Genomic DNA, 23948 nt, shown 5'->3' with positions numbered 1-23948 from the left:
AGTAATGCAGGATTGTATATATCGGCCGCACATGAAAGTTAGTGTGCTACATTTCATTTCATTTATATCATCCTTAAAGGTCCAAGGGCATTACATAAGGAGGGGCTACAGTTGGGGTAAATACACACATGATAAAGGCAGGCACGATGAACACAAACACGACAAATTAAAAAGACTAGATCAGTAAATAAAGAGCATCAAGGTAATTCGTGTAAAAAAAAAGCCCGTGCGTCAGCGAGCACAGATGAAAGCCAATGAATGATTGATAACACCGATGAAATGTTTACACATCATGGAAATGACGAGTTTTGTGCGAAATGATTTGCGATCATCGCATAGAACTATGTCGCTAGGCAGGGCATTCCAGATACTTGTCGCGTCGGGGAAAAAAAACTGTTCATAGCTGAAGTGCGGCTCCTGATACCTACTATGGGGAGGCTGTGGCTTAAGCGATTGGATGTTCTGAGCGGTTATAGCAATGGGTGTCTGGAAGCAGGGTGATGAAAGTTGTGCAGTAGGCAAAGACTGGAGATGATACGGTGTGACTTATGAGTGGGCAGGGAGATACTTTTAAGGGCAGTGATGCTGATTTCTTTGGAGTATTCAGAAGTGAAGCGGGTTGCACGATTTTGGATGGCTTCTAGTTCGGCGCTGAGGTAGGCTTGAGATGGCTGCCAGATGGAAGATGCAGTCTAGTTTGGGACGGACAAACGTTTTGTAAGCCAGCAATGCAGATGTGCTCTGAACATTTTATATTTAAAACTCAATGCCTTCGAGATGCAGTCACCAATTCTTCAGGCAGTGCACCACACAGGCTTCATTTTCTGGAAGAAAGTAGATGGCAGGTAAAAGCAGCATGTTGCACGGCTGCTTTTATTTTGCCGTCATTATGTCTTGGATGCATTTTGTTTGAAGTTTTTGCTTTCCTGCCTTAAGTTGGGCTTTCTTGGCTAGTAGTAGATGTCTGTCATGATGGAGGTTGCATAGAATATGCTTGAGAAGTTGATAAGCTCCGAGGAACCTTGATGCCTTCCATTCTTTAGGAAGCAGACAGCCATTTATTAAAAACATTCTAGAGCCTAGCAAAGTAGTAATGCATGTGCCGTTGCTCTGATTGGCTATGTGCGCCGCCGCGGTGGTGCAGTGGTTAAGGCGCTCGACTACTGTGCCCAAGGATGTGGGATCGAGTCCCAGCCGCTTTTCGATGGAGGCGAAAAGTACTGCACCTATGTGACGTGCAGTGCAAGTGCACGCTAAAAAACCAGAAATGGTACAAAAGTCTCGGCTCGAGTCGCTTTGAGACGTTAAATCCATACACCAAACCAAACCTGATTGGCTGAGCCGATTCGTTAAAACGACATGGCCTCAATCAGTAATGCAAAATAAGTGTGTCGCGGCTCCAACACACGTCTGACCATGACCTCTTTTGCTTTCTCACAAACGAAAATTGGCCGATTCGAACGCGAGTACTCGGCTCTGCAGCCGAACGTCTTAACCACTGAGCCACCGCGGCCGGTTCTTTCGCTCGGTATAACCGGTATGCCCAGACGAAGACAAGTCCACTTGTCGAAACGTTGGCTCATCTGCGACCTGAGGCGTACCCTATTTACCCTTGTTCGGTTCTTCTTTTTTATACCGTGCAAACCATCTTCCTTTCGTTCTACCAGGTTTCAGTTGTGTTAAGCTTTTTCAGTTGTGTTAAGCTTCCGCCATTTGACGCGGCGTCTCCTAGGTGGCGCCACATGTACGGCTAAAACTGCAGCGCACCATGCCCATAGCTGCAAAATGTTCGTTCATTCCGCGTTTGCCTCATAATTCGAGCCTAAATTCTTACTTTACCCGCCAGTCGTTGGACGTGCGGACCTTTGGGCCACTATCAGACATTAAGGGGACACTTCAAGCTCCGACATTAAGGGTTAGACGTACGTGATAACGTTTCTCAAACACAAGTAGATTTGTCGATTTTTATATTTTCTCACACTGATCTCGAGCCGGGCATCCTGAAGAGTGAAGTTGAATGGGCCTTAGCCAGCCTTGCTAAGAACAAAGCTAGCGGAATTGATGGTATTCCAGCTGAGTTTCTTCAAAACCTCAACCACGACGCTGTTAACACACTGCATACATTATGTCAAAAGATTTGGACAACCCTGCAGTGGCCACAGGATTGGAGGAGGTCAGTTTACATCCCCATTCCAAAGAAAGGCAGTGCCAAAGATTGTTCCAACTACCGCACGATCGCGCTTATTTCGCATGCTAGCAAGGTGATGTTAAAAATCCTGCAAGGTAGGCTGCAGCAGTATGTGGATTGGGAGCTTCCGGACGTGCAAGCTGGGTTTCGCAAGGGCAGAGGAACTAGAGACCAAATTGCCAACCTTCGCTGGATCATGGAAAAAGCAAGAGAGTTCCAGAAACCCATTTACTTCTGCTTTATTGATTATGCGAAAGCGTTTGACTGCGTAGATCACAGCAGATTGTGGCAAGCTCTCCAAGAGATGGGAGTTCCAATTCACCTCATCTGTCTCCTCAGGAACCTTTATGAAGGGCAAGAGGCCACAGTCAGAACTGGGCATGGTCTTACTGATTGGTTTCCGATTGAGAAAGGGGTGAGGCAAGGCTGCATACTGTCGCCCTGCCTATTTAACCTATATGCAGAGTGCATCATGAGGAAGGCCTGTCTGGACGAGTCTTCAGCTGGAGTGAAGATGGCTGGAAAACGCATCAACAACCTTAGATATGCGGATGATACCACTTTAATGGCAGAAAGTGAATTGGATCTCAAGAGACTTCTGATGCGCGTACAAGAAGAGAGTGAGAAGTTTGGGCTTAAACTGAACATTAAAAAGACGAAGATCATGGCGTCTTGCCCTATCAAGTCCTGGAGCATCAATGGACAAGAAGTGGAAGCTGTGACAGATTTTCTCTTCTTGGGCGCCAAGATTACCTCGGAAGGAGACTGCAGCCATGAAATTAGGAGACGCCTGCTTCTGGGAAAGAGAGCAATGGTTAGCCTTGACCGCCTAGTAAAGAGCAGAGACATTTGTCTGCCAACCAAGATCCGTATAACCCGTGCTATGGTCTTTCCAGTTGTGATGTATGGATGCGAGAGTTGGACTGTGAAAAAGGCTGACCGCCGAAGAATTGACGCGTTTGAATTGTGGTGCTGGCGAAGACTCTTAAGAGCTCCTTGGACTGCCAGAAGATCAAATCAGTCGATATTGTCGACCATAAACCCTGACTGCTCATTGGAGGGTCAAATTCTAAAGTTAAAGCTCAGCTACTTTGGTCATCTGATGAGAAGAGAGGAGTCGCTGGAGAAAGATTTGATGTTGGGAAAGGTTGAGGGTCGCCGGAGAAGGGGTAGGCAGCGAACGCGATGGTTAGATGGCATTCTCGAGGCATTGCAGATGAAGCTATGTGATGTTAAGAAGATAGTGAGAGACCGGAAAGCGTGGCGTGACATGATCCATAGGGTCACGAAGAGTCGGACACGACTGAACGCCTGAACTGAACTGATATTTTCTCACGGCCTACTGAACGATGACGTTAGCGGTAAGCTGGAACGCAGCTTCCTAAACGATGTGTCCCAGTGCGCGTTCAGCGGAATACGCTATTTGCGTTCGATGCAACGCCGGGGGGATTCCACCTTTAATTATGCAGTAGCGTTTCACGCATGGAGGATGTTTTTCACTTTTTTTCGTTCATTGTGGATTTTTGCGTTACTACGGAAAACAACGCGGACATCGGCTTTTCTGCGACACGAGGCCCTTCCGCTCGCGTAAAATTTCGTGGCTTGCTACACGCAGCAGCAGCAAATCCTTGTGCTGCTGACGTTTCCGCGCCTTTCCCTTCCTATAATCAATCATTCATTCCGTGCTTCCATCTTGCCTCACTGGTCGTGCCATTAGACCAAAATATATCTGCATAACCACTCGCTTCTTCAGGTTCAGCTTTCCTAACTCCCATTTCCCCACTTAGGCTGCAGGTCATCCTTGTTCAGCGCATGTATGCATAGTAAAACCAAACCGTGCTACTGAAAAAAACATTCCAGGCGACAATGCAAGGACTGCTGATCTCGGCCATTCAAGACTGGGCGACGTCAGAAGGCATGAGAAAGAGTGCGGAGGCTTTGAAAAATTCGAGGAGGCCTTTTTTTTTTCTTTTCTTTTTTTTTTTTTTTCCGTAGAGTCGTTGGATTCTCTCGGGCTAGGCAGGTAAACGGCTACCATAGCGGAGCAAGCGTTTGGCGGCCACATCGGCGCTTCCCTAATGATTTGAACATTTACCTTCACACCAAATCTGTCTTCACTTGTTTGTGATCACAAGCCAGCTACCGGCTGGGTTATGCGCGTCAGAAATTTTTAACTGGCCTAATTTTACGCGTTATCGTTAGAACACCCAGAATCGCAAAAACAAAAAAAAAACCAGTTGGCCAAATGCGAAGTATATGTATACAAGCACGTCTAGTTGCATTGCATCCAATAGCGTACACATCTCGTTCCGTCGATGAGAAGTCGCCGCAGTTGGAGAAAAAAAAAAAAAACGCCCTTCCAAGGGTGTTTGAAGAAATACGCACTTGATTTAATATAATTGTGACGCAATTTTCGTGCGGCTTTCAGGGTAGTGTCATCCCCATTTAGCATCCATCTGCTAGCCAAGTTTGTAGGCTCTAGTTTGTCATAGGTATTCGAACAGACGATTTGCAATTCCAAAATCAATGTTAAAAAAATTGCGGAATGAACAGGCGGTATTACAGGCGCCGTCTACTCTTCCGGCGAAGCGTGATTTATAAAGTTCATTTCTAGCCTGGGGTTTCAAAGTCTGGCTTCAGACAAAAATTGATGACTGTGGTTCTTAGGAATAGTAGCGCTTTGGGGAACTGCTTAACACGTTACGAAGGCAATGTGATAGCGGTGTGTTTTTATCTTGCGCACGGATGAGAGTTAACATGCACAGCTGCTGCGGCGGTACAGCATGTGCTACTCTCGCCAGCGAAGCTGGCCTGTTCGTGTCGTTATAAAAAAAAAAAAAACCCACATTGTTAGATGTCTCGATGCTTACAAAATGAACACAGAAAGGTAAACAAAATATGAGAAATATAAAATAACGAGCCTTCAGCGCGCGTAATAAGGTTTTAGGCGTACTACATGGGTGATTTCTGGGCGTGCCCGGCGCCGCTGCGATGTGATTGTGCCGTCGGTGATGACCTCGTAGTCAAGCTTTCCGATGCGTCGAACGACTGGATGGGCCGAAATACCGCCGAGAGAGCTTTTCACTCAGTCCGTGGCGGCGTATCGGCGTCCAAACCCACGCTTGGTATCCCGGCCTGTACTCAGTCACGTCGTCGTAAACTGGAAAGGCGGGGTGCTTCGCCTGCGTCCACGGGCCGCGTGCGGCTATCACTGCGGCGGGCGGCGGCAACTTCGAAGGGCTGTGCGGTGGAGTACCTCTCGGCTCTCCCGTCGAGGTCGAGGTGCTTACGCTGGCGACCCGGTGACCCGGTCGCACCGGCCGCTGGCATCTGAAAAAGGCTTTAGTATTGTTTCTTCCCCGTACTACATCGGTGATGAAATTCGATCCTTTATTACAGCGTTGCCCCTTTCTGAAGCGCGGTCCGCTGCATCTGCGATGCGAAACCGGCTCGGCCTTAGGACGACTAGGGCAGGTACGGATCGGTGCATTTCGTCGCCCGTCGCGCCGCGGGTGGCACCGTGGCCGAAAGCCTCGTACGTGTGCAGACATGCTGTTGTTGCACGAGTATAGCTGGCAATCCTTTTGGTAACACCGCTGTTTTGTCTTTTGTACGAGCGTGAAGTCGTGAAGTTCATCAAGCCAGGCAGTCTTCAGACTTCGCTGCGCGGTGACACCGCCGGCTGTGGGCAGAGCTTGAGGGAGTTCGCTCGCCGGACGCACGGCGCTCCATGTGTCCCTGCTGGCACTGCGGCGGCAGTTCGCAAGCGACGTTCGCTGCGGCACGCATGTCAAGTTTCGCACATGTGTCCCGGCTTAACGTCGGGCGTCGAGTCGTTGCTGATCTTGTGGGCGATTCCTCTGTCCGAGGGAGAGAGAGCGGGCTGTGAAAGAAACATCGTTATCACTGATCTTGACGCCGTCCGTCGTGGCAGGTCCGGCAGGCAGGAACCAAAGAGGGAGCGAGGCGCCCCTGTTTCCCTTCGGTGGTAGAGAGAAGGGGCAGTGGGGGCAGCGCACAGGGAGTGCCGGGAAGCGGCGCGCTTCGCTGCTTTTGAAGGTGCTTGAAGCAGGGCCCCACAATCTCTGTGTACTCGGGCGTCTTTGGGCTTCCTCTGCACGTTTGAATGTATACTGAATAAAAAAAATTGCCGTCGAGATTTCTAGCGCAGATCGTAGCTATTGCATTGTGAGTGGCCAAAACAACAGTTTATGAGCGGAAGGTAAGTATTTTAATGAATATTTTCAAATCTCCGCACATAGCGGCCTTCTGTGAAAGCTCTGACAAAGCCGGATATCACGTTACTTTTTACCTGCCTCCCTCATGTCCCCATCGCGAGCGATCGCACCCGCTGATTTTTCCCTTCCTCCGTGGCATTAAGTGGCACTCGCGATTCACGGAGCGCGCGGACAAGCGGATTTTTTTTTCTTTTTTTTACTAAAATGCTAAAACTAAAACTTCTGCTCGTGTTCCTAAGGGACAGCACGCAGCTTTAAACCACGCTGCGCACGACTCATCCTTCCCTCCTAGCGCGCAAACAATTGCCCTCCGTGCGCGTCCCTCTCGACCTCCCTCGTCTGCAGCATTCCACCCTGCGCAGCACGGCGCTTTTTCACGTAATGGGCACATGTGCAGTATGTGGTACACCCACAGAAACAACCATCTTATACTTGAATGTGAGGCCTTTGGGTTTAGAGATACCAGTGGCCGGGTGAATGAACCTGCGGTGGAAGCTAGCAAAACAATATTGGAAGATTGGTGGCTTAAAAGCAGAAATTAATGTCTGTAATGTAGAAACAAAAATTTAATAAATAGAATGATGGTTTAGTTAACCAATCTAAATCAATAATTAAAATATAAGGAGAAAAATGAGCATGATAGCTACTGCTACCACCCCGTTTCAAAGGGGACGCTCCTATATTCCATCCATCCATCCATCGGCAATGTCGGCAGGCGGTCCAAGGTATGGGCGGTCGCGGCCAGCAGTACTTGTGGATTCGGTGCAGCGTGCTCGCAAACCAGAGGTGACCTGTTGGCTCATCGTGCAACGGATGAATTTCCTGCCTGAGGTTTTTACGCACAAGAAGCACCCGCGCGGTCTTGTTGGAAGCGAAGTTCTTCACGAGGATTGCTTAGGTCGAACGATAATTGACGCCCGAGCAGAGTAGGAGGGGAAGCGGTCTTGCCTTCCAAGTAATCGGCTAGGTCTGTCAGCTCAGGGTCTGATCGCTGCTGTTATAACCGCGAAACTGCTGGCGCTTACAGGTTCCAAAAAGGCGTCGTCATCGTCGTCTTTCAGGGGAGCGTCGACAGGAGCGCGGGATAAGCAGTCTGCGTCGGAATTCTTACAGCGCCTCATTCTCACAGCCGGTGCTCCTCTCCGTCACGGCGGCACCGGCGGGGGACACCGCACGACGGATGGAGCGGCGCGATGTTCAAACAGAAAGGGGTGCCGAACACAGTCAAACCTGTTCGGGCCCGCTTCCACATGACTACGGCAGAGCGCTTTTTATTTTTTTCTCCTGCAATAAAAAAAAAATGCGGAGGTGGCGGCTGCCTTCCCTGCAGCGGTGGAAGTCGTGTGCTCCGCGTCTACGAAAAAAATAAAAAAATAAAAGTGCTGTCTCACGTGCTCTAGCAGAAGTTTGGAGCTAGAACGCGTTTTCATCTCAGCTTCGGTAACGGTACAAACACCACGCGTACTGCGTCAAAACAAATGAGTATAATTATAGCAACCGCGTATTAAATCGCAGCAGAAATAATGCTCCCTCCAATAAGATTATTCTTCGAAATCAGCACAATTAAAGAAAACATAATGAACTATTTCATCAATAAAACATGGCTAGATGCTTTTGATACAAGCATTAAAAAATGAAGTTTAAAAAGCACGAAGTGAAATATTTCACGTAAATCTGTCGGAAGTCGAGGTTAGCTCTGACGCCCTGCATATTGCAAAATGAAATAAAATCTGCATTTGTTTCAGTCTCTTGTGCTTTGGGGCTGGAAGGCATTGCCATCTTAGCTTCAGTAGCTGTACGCAACTCCACAGTTTACTGCAAAGCGCCGCGCGTACAGCACGGGATCAAATGGGTACGAATGTAAGCAGCGAGTATTAAAACGTAGTGTAAATGCACACTCTAGTTATATTACTCTTGGTAAGCAGCTAAATTGAAGAAACATGAGCTCTCGTCAGAATTTTGAGTGTACTCTTCAATCGCCATTTATGAATGAAGTGATATCATTTTAAATATCACACTGATATCGGCTGTGGGGAACAATGCAGCTTTTAAAGCCCTAGCAGCCGTGAAAACGCGGCTCCGTCGCTTAATATTTCACTATCACCGGAAAGTGCAAACAGTGCAGCTTCAAAAGCTGTGGCTTCCTCTTGAAAGGCAGCTTCGTCACAGCTTAAAAAAAAAAAAAAAAGTTCTCTACCTGGCGGGTAGATTGCGGCCTTTGCTTGCATTTCTTTTCCCTATTGATATGCTTTTTCTTTACTTCCTTTCTTAGACCTCCTCCCCGTGATGTTTTCTTGCCGCGCCATTTAACCCCTGTTTGCTTTTTTTTCTCTTTTCTTTGTTCAATTTTCTCCTCTGCTCCTTCCCTCACCTCGTCCATTACCTCTTTCTTTCCCTTCTTCACCCGTGCGGCAGTCGTTTTGACTTCTTCGCCTGCCTAGCCAACAGGTTTTCCGCCTGTCCAAATCTTTACTGCCCGAACCTTGTTTGCCACTCCCGTACTTGTTTTTGGTTCTGGTTGTGTCTATATAATGGCTCAACTTGTGAGCCATATGCTTTACATGATTTCAATTTGTCAAGGACCTTTTCTGCGTTTGGATCGGCTTAGGTTAGCGAGAAAACCTACCAGCTTAACTGTTTGAACGAGGTACCGTTCAACCGAACGGTACCTCGAACGGTACAACCGAACGGAACGAGGTACCGTAGCTCCGAAATGAAAGGGAGTGAAATTCCAAATCTACTACTTGAAAATAGTGTTACCTCAGCACCCCGGATAAAAAAAAAAATCAGTCTCATATTCCGCATTCAGTGTCGCGACTTCTCGCGGCAGTTCATAGTTGGAACGCCTCCTTATTTCAGCCTCAGAACAAACACCGCGCGTACTACGAAACAACAAATGGGTACGAATATATATCGAACTATTGGCCTCTGGATGGAAGATGGATGGATGGATGGATGGATGGATGGATGGATGGAATATAGGAGCGTCCCCTTTGAAACGGGGTGGTAGCAGTAGCTATCATGCTCATCATAGCTTCTGCTCATGGCCTCGAGATCGAGCAGAGTCGCCACCTAGCGTCATAGTGGCGAACCCTACCCAGTGTGGATGCGTGTTGGCGTCGCGTGCCAGCCCGCAGGTATTTACGTGCGCGAGTGCGGCATGTACAATAGCGCTTTTTGTTTATTTCGCGGTTCCTGTGCGCTTTTGCTTATGTATCTGCCTCTTGCAAAAGAAATATGAACAGGCTGTTACCCTACGCTCCACTAAAAAAAAAAAAAAATATTGTCCATTTATGTCAACGCTGGAAAAGACATATCAGTCGCGGTCTTCGGCGCTTGAGATTCTTTGACAAGCGGTGCCTCAAACGAAGCGCTGCTGTCGTTAGGCGCCGTGTCAAATCAAAACGTCACTGCCGTCAATACAAGTTAACGCAAACTCTCAGAAATCGTATATTCCCGTTTCTGTTCGCAATACCGCAACTGCTGAAACATATATGCTACCGCAGACTGCTGCATAGCAAAATCCAGTTTCAACAAGCCACTCTGTGCCTTCGGCATCCACGATAGAGTTGCTCGAGTACACTTTTTTTTTTTTTTTTTGCTATTAAACCTCTGTCGCGGTGTCTCAGTGGTAGGGCGCTCGACTGCTGGTTCCGAGAACGAAGGGATCGGTCCCGGCCGTTTTGAAAGGCGCTCCTGGGCTGTGGAATTTGACTGCACGTTAAACAAGTGACGTGGTCAACGACCCCGAGGCCCGCCCCTACATCATTCGTAATATAGCCAATGTCGCACGTTAAACTCATATATGCATTTCATTATTTTTTTTTTTCGTTGAAGAATTCTGCACATCCGTAACAGTGGTAATGATACTTTTCGCTTCAGAGAAATGCTCGAACGTTTGAGAAACATCTTCGCAGCACCTGTTACACTAAATTACATAATACACATAGGTCAATGTACACTGGTAGCTCATTAGAATTATTAGAACCCCTTTTCGTCTGTGCTGTCTTTCGGGCAAACTGGCTGTTTCCGACAAGGGGAGTAAAATAGCTTCATACAGGCTTAACCATCGGTGTTTAGTTAGGGAATAAATACATAATTATAGTCTCATGATAAGATATGAACTCCATTTTTTTCAGGAGTTTTATATTCGGCACCTGTTTTAGAAGTAAAGGACAGAACCGCCCCAAGTCACTAATCAACAATAATTACAATGATAAAGAGATCATCCTTCAAAATTTCTTGCCAGAACATGACAGAGACCGCAGTTTTTACGATGTCTTCGCAGTTACTGATTCGTAGCTTGCATTTTAACGTTACTGAAAATTATTCGCTGATAGTCCTAAATTTTGTGAAGTGTGTGAAAGTTCTGTCACATAGTGAAATTACACAGCTAATTTACCGTTTATAAACATCACACATATCAGAAATTGCTTATACTTCTCTCAGTTTCTCGAAATCATTTAGAGTCATTTCACAGTGCAACACCAGATTATTTCCGGCAAGAAGCATCCGCCTTGTTGTGAGCTCGGCAAACTTAGTCCACTCACCGCTCTACACGTGAGCAGTCGGCTTTCTTGAGCAGCGAGGTTTTCTGTACAGTGTCGGCGTTATCTCATTTTTGGGGAATACTAGTGCCTGGTTGTCTAGACAGAGTTGATGTCCACTCAGTCCACGGCAAGCCGCTGGGCAGCACGCGGCCAGTGCTGCATTTAACCTTCTTAATCCTCGAGTCAAGTGCGATATAATAAACCAGACTGCCTCGATTCATTCAAAAGTACCGCAAGTCGGAGCACTAACCTTGATCTCCCTGGGCTTGACCCTAAATTTGCCTGTCTTACTCGTATGAGACACGCGCACGCTGTTGAAAAGGCGATAAGATATGTCATGCACAGACCCAAGTATCAGGCCTGTGAGCGCCGTACAACGCAAAAAGCTTGCAAAGCGATGTCAGTAAATCTAAATGATGGGTGGTTGCGTGTCTTCTTTTCCTAAAATCCGCGCATCTTTTTTTTTTTTGTTTACTGCATTGGCGAAATCTACGGATTTTTTTTATGCTTTCTGCAATATTCAGTTCAGTCATTCAGTCGTGTCCGACTCTTCGTGACCCTATGGACCATGTCACGCCACGCTTTCCGGTCTCTCACTATCTTCCTAACATCACATAACTTCATCTGCAGTGCCTCGAGGATGCCATCTAACCATCGCGTTCGCTGCCTACCCCTTCTCCGGCGACCCTCAACCTTTCCCAGCATCAAATCTTTCTCCAGCGACTCCTCTCTTCTCATCAGATGACCAAAGTAGCTAAGCTTTAACTTTAGAATTTGACCCTGCAATGAGCAGTCAGGGTTTATGGTCGACAATATCGACTGATTTGATCTTCTGGCAGTCCAAGGAACTCTCAAGAGTCTTCGCCAGCACCACAATTCTTCGGCGGTCAGCCTTTTTCACAGTCCAACTCTCGCATTCATACATCACAACTGGAAAGACCATAGCACGAGTTATACGGATCTTGGTTGGCAGACTAATGTCTCTGCTCTTTACTAGGCGGTCAAGGCTAACCATTGCTCTCTTTCCCAGAAGCAGGCGTCTCCTAATTTCATGGCTACAGTCTCCTTCCGAGGTAATCTTGGAGCCCAAGAAGAGAAAATCAAAATCTGTCACAGCTTCCACTTCTTGTCCATTGATGCTCCAGGACTTGATAGGGCAAGACGCCATGATCTTTGTCTTTTTAATGTTCAGTTTAAGCCCAAACTTCTCACTCTCTTCTTGTACGCGCATCAGAAGTCTCTTGAGTTCCACTTCACTTTCTGCCATTAAAGTGGTATCATCCGCATATCTAAGGTTGTTGATACGTTTTCCAGCAATCTTCACTCCAGCTGAAGACTCGTCCAGACCGGCCTTCCTCATTATGCACTCTGCATATAGGTTAAATAGGCAGGGCGACAATATGCAGCCTCGCCTCACTCCTTTCTTAATCGGAAACCAATCAGTAAGACCATGCCCAATTCTGACTGTGGCGTCTTGTCCTTCATGCAGGTTCCTGAGGAGACAGATGAGGTGAATTGGAACTCCCATTTCTTGGAGAGCTTGCCACAATCTGTTGTGATCTACGCATTCAAACGCTTTCGCATAATCAATAAAGCAGAAGTAGATGGTTTTCTGGAACTCTTGCTTTTTCCATGATCCAGCGAAGGTTGGCAATTTGGTCTCTAGTTCCTCTGCCCTTACAAAACCCAGCTTGCACGTCCGGAAGCTCTTGATCCACATATTGCTGCAGCCTACCTTGGAGGATTTTCAACATCACCTTGCTAGCACGCGAAATAAGCGCGATCGTGCGGTAGTTGGAACAATCTTTGGCACTACCTTTCTTTGGAATGGGGATGTAAACTGACCTCCTCCAATCCTGTGGCCACTGCAGGGTTGTCCAAATCTTCTGACATAATGTATGCAGAATGTTAACAGCGTCATGGTTGAGGTTTTGAAGCAACTCAGCTGGAATGCCATCAATTCCGCTAGCTTTGTACTTAGCAAGGCTGGCTAGGCCCATTCAACTTCACTCTTCAGGATGCCCTGCTCGAGATCAGTAATCACAACCGTCTTATGTTGGGTTTGCACATTCGGGTCCTTCTTGTACAGTTCTGTGTACTCCTGCCACCTCTTCTTTATCTCTGAGGCTTCAGTGAGGTCCTTGCCTCGTTTGTCCTTTATCACGCCCAGCTTAGCACAGAAGCTTCCTTTGATATCTTTGATTGTCTTATACAGAGCTCTTGTGTTCCTTAATTGGCTGTTGTCCTCAACTGCTTGGCACTGTATATGTTCAGGAAGGCATTCTTATCTCTCCTTGCTATTTTCTGAAAATCCGCATTGAGAACCTTGTATCTTTCTCTTTCCCCCATAAATTTTGCCATCCTCCTTTCCTGAGCTATTTGCAAAGCCTCTTCAGATAACCAGTTTGCTTTCTTGCATTTCTTTTGCTTTGGAACTACCTTAGTAGCAACTTCTTGTATTATATCACGAACATCAGTCCACATCTCTTCGGGCTCTCTGTCTTCTAGATCTAATTCTTGAAATCGATTCCTCACTTCCACAGCATATTCTAATGGAATTTGATCCAGATCATACCTGAAAGGCCTTCTAGTTTTCTGCGTTTTCCTCAATCGAAGCTTAATTTTGGCAACAAGAAGCTGACGATCGGTGCCACAATCGGCCCCAGACCTTGTTTTTACTGCTTGTATAGCGCTTCTCCATCTCTGCCGGCAAAGAATATAATCGATCTGATTACTATACAGACCGTCCGGTGAAGTCCATGTGTACAGGCACCTTTTGTGCTGTTGAAAATGAGTATTCGCTATGGTCAGGTTGTTTTCTTGACAAAACTCTACTAGCCTTTGCCCAGCTTCATTTGGCTCGCCAAGACCGAACTTGCCTATAATTCCGGATATTTCTTCACTCCCGACCTTAGCATTCCAGTCTCTTGTGAGAAAAACGACGTCTGATGATGGGGTGCTTCTTCAGCAGTAGTGGTCGGTGCATAGACTTGGATAACTGTTATGTTGAAAGGATGACCTTGGATCCGAAGTGAAATCATTCGGTCGTTTTTGGGGTTGTACCCTAGCACTGCTTTGCCCATTCTCCTGTTTACTATGAGGGCGACCCCATTCCTTCTCTTGGATTCGTGCCCACAATAAAAGACATAATGGTCGCCGGAGTTAAATTCTCCCATTCCGGTCCACTTGAGCTCGCTGATACCTAAGATATCAATGTTCAATCTGTCCATTTCTCGCTTGACGACATCCAGTTTACCTTGCGTCATAGATCTTACATTCCATGTTGCTATGTGATATATCTCCTTGCAAAATCGGACTTTCCGGTCGCTTCTCGACACATCCACAACTGAGCGTCCTTTTGGCTTTAGCCCAGCCGCTTCATTCGTCCTGGAGCTACTAGGAATCGCTTTTTGTTCATCCCCAGTAACATGTGGGACGCCTTCCAACCTGGGGGGCTCATCTTCCGGCGCCATATCATTAATGGTATTGTGACTGGCCATAGGGTTTTCTTGGCAGGAAATACTGGAGTGGGTTGCCATTACCTTCTCCAGTGAATCACATTTTGTCAGAACTCTCTTGGGTGGCCTTACACAGCAGAGCTCACGACTTCATCGAGTTTCGCAAGCCCCTGCGCCACGACAAGACAGTGATCCATGAAGGGGTTCTGCAATATTGGAACACTCTAAACAGTAAATCGCTAATGCATTGCATAAGACACGTTTTCATCGCCAACAAACCCGCCGTAAACTCGGAAGCAGACATACGCCGCGTGCGTTTCTGCGAGCGCCGCCGGCTGCCGATCCACACTATCGGAGCGACAGTGGCGCCACCTCTAGGTCGATCTCGCGGCGAATAGAAGTTCAGCATAAATACGCACTTATGTAACATTATACATGGAAGTCAGCGAAATCGCCAAACCACCGAAAAAAAAAAACGTAAGCTAATATTGCGAATGCAAGCAATCGGCGCTCACTCTACATCCCAGCGCATCGCGCTTTTTGACTCCCCCCTCGAGGGGAGAGCCAAAAGGCGCGATGGAGGAGAGATTTTTTTGTTTCCCCTCTCGCGAGGCGAAGAAAAAAATCTCCACCCAGGACCTGGAAAAATATTCTTCCCCCTTTCCCTCCAATCGGCACGGGTCTTGAAGGAAAAAGGCTCTTCAACGTTACCCTGATGTACAAGGTAAGGACACCCAGAAATGAGGGCAGAATCAGGAAAAGGTATACAGAAAGTTAGAGAACATGCTGGCCAGGAATATGATCACCAATGCTGAGCTGCTTTTCTCAAAAGGCGTCAAGTCGAAACATTTTGCAGACGAGAGTGGACAAGCCCTTCTGAAGAATGGACAGGAAATGCTCGCAGTGGCACTGTCCAAGCTGGAGTCATCTAGGCAAAGAGAAGAAATAGTGCCCTAAAGTTGCAGTTTTAAGAAGCGGCAGTTATGAATTTCTACAGTTTTTATACTCAGACAGCTAGCAACCTTCTTTCCAAGGCTAAGGTGTTTACAGTGCAGTTGCATATCTCGTTATGCCTTCTCTGTGAACAAAAACGGCTTTGTTTTTAGCAAAGCCCCCTGTTTGCTTAATTTGGGGCTTTTTTAAGGAAATAACAGCATTTTACTCGGCATTTGAGCTTGAAGCTTGTTTTTGCATGGCTATGGTCGTTATAAACATCTGGACAATTGGGTTCCAGAAATAGAACAAGCCTTCTTTAAGCGTCTCGGTATGTAATTGGTTCACAGGAAGAGAAAGGCGCAGTATCTGTCACACTTGTGTCTGTGGACACCTGAACCGCGCGTAAGGGAAGGAAGGAAGGTGGGAGTTAAAGTGGAAAGAGATAGGAGCTGTAGTGGAGGGCTACGGAGTAATTTCGACCACCTGGGGATCTTTAATGTGCGCCGACATCGCACAGCACACGGACGCCTCTTCGTTTCGCCTCCATCGAAACGCAGCCGCCGAGGTCGGGTTCGAACCCGGGTATTCCGGACAGTAGTCGGGCGTCTTACCACTGCACCTTTAAGCGTCTCGAGATTTGAAATTTTGCTACCAAATGTTTTTTTTTTTTTCTGCTTCAAAAGCTCAAATATTTGCTACAAAATGTCATTTTTCTTGATACAGAACTTGAAATTTCTGCTACAAACGGCGATTTCTGCTACAAAAGCTGCTACAAGAAGCCAGTTGCCAGTTCCACCACTGCCCTTGTCAGCGCGCGCTTCGCGGCGCACCAGACAGGAGCGCCCCCAACCCACGCCTTTTATTTTTCTCTCTCGTCAGCATGCGAGCCGGCGATGGCCGCGCGGCTCCGCCGGCGCTCGCTCGGTTATAGTGCTCTAGCTCGGTCGCGACACGCAAGCCATGACGTAGAGTCACGTGAGAAGCGAACGCGCTCACTGGTCCGTCTTTCATGGGGCGGAGTCCGTTGCTTGCTGTGAGAATGAGGCCTTATTGGCGGGCGAGACTAAAACCCGCCATGAATAGGGTTTTTTCGGCTGAAATTTTGTCCCTAGATTTCCCGAAGCGCATTGAACGCCATGTTTTTACAAAGTACCTAAATGCTGACTATTATGTGCCTAGTTGAGTCTGAATTTGTCCCCAGATTCGTGGCGGGCTGGCGGGCTTTTCGGCTCTTTCCTCGTTGTCGCCGACGGCGTCCAAAGCTTTTGGATTAACGAGCTCTGGACGACGCCGTCGTCGGCGCATTCGGGCAGTGTTTGTAAAGTCTCTCAGTTTATTGCCGTGGTGTTGCTGCAGGGGAGGTAGTGCAACGCACCCTTAACATTAAACCATTCAACTGCAAAAGTCGGACGTTCGATTCATGGGTGCCGAGCAAATTTGCGATGTCTGCGTCAACGATCTGACATCGGCCGTCGCTTCTCACGTAAGCCATTGTCATTGCTGTTGTTTTTTGACATAGTGCGCTGAGTGCAGCGGTAGGTGGGTGTCGTGTCCATTTTTGTCCGCGAAATCAATGCGAGAGGTGTCATTTAGCAGTGCATTAAGCTAAACAGCAACCTGGTACTTAATTGTTTTTGAAATTAGCGTGCAGTTTGTCAATTACTTATATCTCTGTGGCATGGATGCCACCTTCTAGCTTTGGAAAGCAATCTGAAGACGGTGCAAAACTCGTGTGTTTTATCAGAACATGTATGGATATATAAACAGTATAGCAAAAATGACTTTGGAAGGAATTAAATTGTTTCCAACAAAGCTTTGCGCAAATACATTTTTTTTTTTCTATCAGGAGCTTGCGACAGCGCAACACGACAACGTAGGCACTATACTGTGTCAGCTTGCTGCTTATCTGCTTATCTGATTCTAATTTAAGATGATTAGCATTACCAGCATTTGTTGTTTTAGTGGTTATTTTATTACATATACAAAAGGAAAGAAAAGATGTTTGCCAGCCCCGGTATCTGATATCTGAAGCACCTGAACAGGGGCGGTGGAATTGAAGGGATAGTGAGGAAGGGGTAGAGGAAATCAAAGAGGTGAACGAGAGGGAGAAAGGGCAGGGTAGGTAAAAATAAAAAATATATATGTATACACTATGACACAATATACAGTAGTTCGCTTGAGGCCCAGAGTAACGAATGCAGCGAGCTGCCAAAATGCGGCCAGGAAGGTAGCTTGCTTAACTTCCTTCAGGTCACTTGCAGCTGCCTTGTTACTGTATACGTGTTAGTAAACTATAAACGTTGGCTGATATCTCATATGCAATGCTGCTTGGTAAAGCACTCACTTCATTTCAGTGTTTACATGTGTATATGCCATTTTTTGTTTTTACTGTCAGCAGTCTTGGAGACGCAGCCGCTCGTTTATTCTGGACAACTTTCGCATCCTTGGCTCCCTACATGTACAGTACATGTACCAAGGTATATATATGTGCATTATATTCAGTATTTTCATTTTATTTTTCAGTGCATGAGTATTGTTTCTGCTATGGATAGCAATTTGTTAAGTGACTGAAAAACATTTATAGCTACAATTAAAACATATGAGTGTCAATCTGTGAGGCCACATTGTTGCCATTGTCGTTGGTATTGTCTGGACATGCCACACCCTATACCCAATGAATTACCTGTATAGTCATTCCACCAAACTGAAATTGAATCTGGGTTGCAATACACACTTATACGCTACAATACCCCAGCACTCAACCCAACACTACGTCTCGTCTCGTAACTGCCACACTTGTTGGCTGCTTACTGCACCGAGCTACTCCAGCACTTACTGTTAGCACTACACACCCATATATTGTTTTTTATTTATTTATTTATTTCAAATACCCTAAGGGCCTTTGCGGGCATTGCATAGGGGGGGAGGGGGGGATTAATCAAATAAACACAAATAATTTACATTACAAGCAAAGAAAAAGCTGTAAGCAGAAATAGGTGCACAAAAAACCACGAACAATTTATGTAGCGACATCTAGATGCTAGAATCTAAGAAAGAAGACATCTAGAATGAGAGCAGTTAGGGATAAGAGTAGATGGAGAATACCTCAGTAATCTGCGATTTGCTGATGACATTGCCTTGCTAAGTAACTCAGGGGATGAATTGCAAATAATGATGACCTAGACAGGAAAAGTAAAAAAGTAGGCTTGAAAATCAATATGCAAAAGACTAAGGTAATGTTTAATAGCCTAGGGAAGGAAAAACAGTTTACGTTAAGTAGCGAAGCACTGGAAGTAGTAAGCGAATATATATCTATTTAGGACAGGTAGTTACAGCAGATCCTGACCATGAAAGGGAAATAACAAGGAGAATAAGACTGGGATGGAGCACATTTGGCAAGTACTCCCAGATTATGACTAGCAGTTTATCGGTATCGCTCAAGAGGAAAGCATACAACAGTTGCATCTTACCTGTACTTACCTATGGGACTGAAACGTGGAAGCTAACAAAGAGGGTTCTACTAAAGTTGAGGACAACGCAGAGGGCTATGGAAAGAAAAATGGTAGAGATAACGTTAAGAGATAGGAAGCGTGCAGAGTGGGTCAGAGAAGTAACTCAAGTCACTGACATTCTAATGGAAATCAAGAAGAAGAAATGGGCATGGGCAAGACATGTAGCGCGAGGAAAGGATAAGTGATGGTCGCTTAGGGCAACAAACTGGATTCCAAGGGGAGGAAAGCGTAGCAGGGGGCGGCAGAAAATTAGGTGGGTGGATGAGACTAAGAAGTTTGCAGGGGTCAAGTGGATGCAGCTCGCACAGGACCGGGTTAATTGGAGGAATATGGGAGAGGCCTTCGCCCTGCAGTGGGTATAGTCAGGCTGAGGATGATGATGATGATCTAGATGCTTAAATTAGCATTTCCTCATGGTATAGACATCCGCTCACTGGTCCTTGTTGTCATCCATGGCTTGGGCTTGCAACCTCCGACTGCTTGCTCCTTCACACCCTCGTAGGATAGTCGTGCATGGCGTGTGAGTGCCGTACATATAAACCAGTATCCTTCAGTGCTCTAACCTCACCCAGTATTATTGAGCACTAGACTGGCTTCAGCATTTTGCGCTGCCCTAGCTTAAGCATCTGTTGCGAAATTAAATATTAGCAGCCACATTCTCCTGATGTTATTCTTGCTTTAAATGGACATCAGTATACAGAACAACAGAATGATGATGGGAAATCGTATTTCCACAGATACAACACAAATGGAGTTTTAGGCCTCAGGAAAGCTTTAAATAAATATTTAACTTGATCTCAAACAATTCAGGCCTGCCATAGTCAAGCCCCCACTTCGCTAAAAAAAGAAAAGCAAACAAACAGCAACTGCACGCTAAAATGCAAATGCATATGGATACATTGATGTCATTTGAGAGGCTACACATTTCACATTCATGCGACGCAATCGTGCGCAGCCACTGTCACTTCCTTGATACTGTCCAGACCTGTACCTGCTCATTGTGCCTTACGTTCCCTATTCCTGTGAACTGTTTCAAAGCTTTCTCCTTGTCAGCGGCTTGTGTCACCTTCTTCCCACGCTTACAGCCACTTTTGCCCTTGCATGCAACATGCTTGATTCCATGATCTTGAAAAGGCTATAACAAGTTCTGCATGCACATGGAAGCAAATTTGTAAATATGTTGTAAGGCACAATGCTTTGGTCTTATACTGCTACACTTGTCTGTTTATTTGTTTATCTGTTATGTCTAGGCAAGTTCTGTTATGTCTTTTTTTTTTTTTTTTTGTCCTACTGTTATATGTGCTTGGTTTTTCCATAACCACTTCTCTTGATGTCATACGACTCGAGATGCTTGGGGCATTAAACCCCATAAACCAGTTACCAACCAACCGTCTCTTGGCACTAGCCTGATTTCTTTTATTCCACAGTTTTTCAGTGGCAAGAAAGCATGCTGTCATCAGTCTTTCCTTCCTCCATCCTTTTGATCGCTATGTGGTTATTTCTTTCCCTGTATCACATAAGGGGGACGCTCTCCCATGTATAGATAAATCAGCAACCGTGCGGTACCCGCTTATTGCAACATTCTTAACAAACCATATTCACTGCAGCTTAAATGTGGTGCTGTCATTATATCATAAGCAGAACAGGCCTCTCGGCAGCCCTGCTCCTGACCTGAAGCTCCGGATTCTACACGGCCTACCCCGACGTGAAGCAACTTTGCTGTGCTGCCTGTGGGTTTGTGTAGCATTCACAAATTCTCATTCATTTGTGATAGTGATAATGATAAGTGGGAGGCTTAGCGTGCAACAGACAAGGACAGGAGAGGCACACAGGACGAGCGCTAACTTACAACTGAAAATTGGAAGGGAAAAAGTACGAACTCGAGGAAACAATTCATTCATCCATAGACTAGGAACCGATAAGTGCGTAAGTGAAACGTCGGTTGTTCTGTTGAAAAAGGAAGCATCGTTTTTAAATGCTGTGTAAGTTTTTGTATGCTTCCGGTATTTCGTCTCTATTCTGTTTTATCTGCCTTTGGGTGGCCCTAGATTATCTTGAATTATCTTCCCAGTCATGCAAATTCAGGGCTTTATAGAGCATGCGCACATATTGTTTCCTCGAGTTCGTACTTTTTCCCTTCCAATTTTCAGTTGTAAGTTAGCGCTCGTCCTGTGTGCCTCTCCTGTCCTTGTCTGTTCCGCGCTAAGCCTCCCACTTATCATGTATTACCAACTAGCCCAGAACTCTACTTTGCTCTCGTTTGTGATAGGTATGGCTAATAGCCCTGCATGTGCAACCTGTGGGTCTGATGAGACTATAGGCCACATTCTTTGCGAGTGGACCACATACAATGTGGAAAGACAGTTTCTCTGCCCTGCACTAGAGTGTCTATATGGACACCCGCTGACAGAAATCAAGAATATATGCCATTGGCTACGGCGATCGTCTGCGGTGAAGACCTCCCAGGCACTGCTCTGCTTCATGAAAACCACGGGCCTGATCGGTAGACTGTGATTTTGCTGTGATGCGACGTGATATGGCTGTGATGTGACAGTGCTGACTTCATATTTCTGTAACTTTCTTTTACACATCACTTTTATATCCACTTACCCCCTTCCCCCAGTGCAGAGTAGCAAACCGGTTTCTTCTTCGGTTAACCTCCCTGCCTTTCCTCCTCTTCCAACACCCCTGCCTATAGTTACACTCAGAACTTGCCTGTGCAATGAACCTAAACCTGAAGTTGCAAACCAAGATGAGGTGAAAAGCAACATAAAGTACTGCAGTTCATGTTCAAGACTTTTATAGAGACTCCAATTATAGTTTGAGTCAACGGCAAGTATCCGAAGGCTTTTTGCTATGCAGCACGCACAGTGTGGATGTTCTTGATTGCATACAGCTCCCAAGTTTATTAAACTGTCAGCACATAGAAACGAAAGAATGCGTCATTTCAAGCATTTAGTCGAGTATCGAGCACACTGGTGATATGTTCATGTTCTCCTTCTTTCCCCTGGCGGTCCGTGAATGGAATGGCTTAGCCGATGAAGTGGTTAATTGCTCATCACTAGATGGGTTCAGTTCACGGCTGGCAATTGTTCCTTGAGTACCCTATATATGTGTAGCCTGACCTCTGTACAAATATAGTGAAACATGTCTTCAGCGTGATTGTATTGTATCATATCCTTCTTTTCCATTTCTTGTTCCACACTGCCATATAGAATTATATATAAATTAGACAAGTGTGGATTGCCAGTATTCCTGTCATTTGCTGTTTCTATATTATGCCCCAAACCTGCAACAGCCTCCAAAAAGAGGCTAGCAGTATGTATGAAATAAAATAAACCAGTTTAGAAAGCTTGTGCCTTTCCTTGCTTTTTGGACGGAATACAAGTTCTCGGGCCATACAGGATCTGCAACTGCTATGGAGGGTCGCACGGACAAGCTAGGCGCTGCCCGATCAGTTTCATTGTCAGCATATTTTATGTATATACTGAGGGATACCCCCCCCCCCCCCCCCCCCCCCCCAATTTTTTTTTTTCTCACTGTGGCTAAGGCCAGACAGGAAAGGAAAGAGGACAGGCCACTAAGGGATAAATTTAAGAGAATGTGTAAGGTCACTAGGGGTGAGTTGGCTCATTTTCCAAGGCTAGGGAACAGTGGCCTATCTTACCTTTTCTGCCTAGCCTTGGCCACACTGCCATAAGTTGTCTCCGAGTGTAATTGAAGTCGAAAATGACTATTAGTGGGATTTGTTTTTATGCTATGTATGGCGTAAATTTTTTTTCGTAGCCAAACTGAATCTCCCTTTCATGCCTGGCGTCTGCCTATAAACTCGTCGACTTTGCGCCTGATTTAAACGAAAAACGCCACCCTTCTGCGCAAATTAAATTTTCAAAATTCGCGGCCATTATCATCATTATCGTTTTTGTAGCGTCTCGCGCCATCTGTTGTGTATGTACACCAAAAAGAGAAAAAAAAAATAAAACATTCAAGATGGCTGCCTCCATGTTTTGCGCTGAGATGCATAAGTGACCGTCTTTTTTTGAAGATTTCTCGTCCTGAATGTTTACCCATAGCAAAGTTTCACGGTCCTCGCTAATAAATAACACGTCCCGCATCCAAGGTGCTGCTTTTTCTTGCAGGTAAGGACATAAGACGTCAAAGGGCCGCCGCACGTCCTCGCGACGGCGCGATTGTTCCCGCTATACGAGATGTTGCGTTTTGTTGCGCCGGTTGTTTTGTGCTTTATGAAAGTTACATCTTTGTGCTTAGGTTCAGAAGTGTGCACCTATGTGCCAAGGAATGGGTGACGCCGGGACTAAGGAGGTTGAATCAGGACAAAGAATGTAGGCTTTTCTCTGGCTGTCCAAACTCTTACCGCTGTTTTTGCCCGAATTCCATCGCTTTTAATATAATTTATTAACCTTTTTTCCTCGCCCAGCACATTGATGAGCACTGTGGCTACGTAGGGCCCATCGCGCGGTATTCGAGGGAACTGCTCTTGATGGCATAGAATGCCACCACGGTAGGCAAGATTTCTCCTTTGGCTACTACTCTTGTCTGCACCCCTCGCTCTGTTGATGACATTCGAAACGGCACCGCATTTTCATTTACCTTATGGAATGAAAAACGCAAGCGGTTTAACTACTACCGAGGCACTTTTTTGTGCAACTTTTATGCTTCTGAGTGTTCTTTGCTAGAAGCTCTCCGGCACCGATGCTTGCTGCTTGTGCTAGTGGAACGGTAGTAGTGGCGTTCACGGTTTACATTGCTTGAAAGCAGTTTGTCTAGTGAACACTTCGCAGACTTGCAGCTTGTGTCAGCAATACGGCTATTTAATGCAGCAAAATGGAAAAATATTAATGCCATTGTCATGAGGCGAGCCCAAGCTTTTAAGAATGGAATTATCTAGTGGTTGCATAGCGTTTAACCCAACAGACAGATGACTCCACAGGCTGAGAATATTTAGTCAGCCATTTCCTTTCCTGTCCTGTGTACGTACCCTCTCTCTATTTTGTAATGTTGGTAATTTCCTACACCTAGAATAAAGCAGCTTGTGCTCTGCCCTG

General features: G+C 46.1%; 1 protein-coding gene across 5 annotated transcripts in view; it reads left to right on the top strand.

Moving 5' to 3' along the window:
• Positions 1–12559, top strand: part of LOC146206633 (SOSS complex subunit B2-like) — an 86072-nt gene extending 73513 nt beyond the window's left edge. For 4 of the 5 annotated variants that reach the window (XM_084591393.1, XM_084591386.1, XM_084591392.1 and 1 more), the window contains one exon: positions 12466–12505. In XM_084591393.1, coding sequence (XP_084447519.1) covers positions 12466–12490 — 25 coding nt within the window. In that variant the 3' untranslated portion in view covers positions 12491–12505. Of the gene's footprint in view, positions 1–12465 lie in introns of all 5 variants that reach the window. The other variant, XM_084591394.1, reaches the window with a different exon arrangement.
• The last annotated feature ends 11389 nt before the right edge of the window (positions 12560–23948 follow it).

Source organism: Amblyomma maculatum, chromosome 1 (genome assembly GCF_055883805.1).
Source record: "Amblyomma maculatum isolate TAMU_Amacu chromosome 1, ASM5588380v1, whole genome shotgun sequence".
NCBI lineage: Eukaryota > Metazoa > Arthropoda > Arachnida > Ixodida > Ixodidae > Amblyomma > Amblyomma maculatum.
The sequence above is the reverse complement of the archived record's forward strand: the minus strand, read 5'-3'. Positions and strand labels throughout refer to the sequence as shown.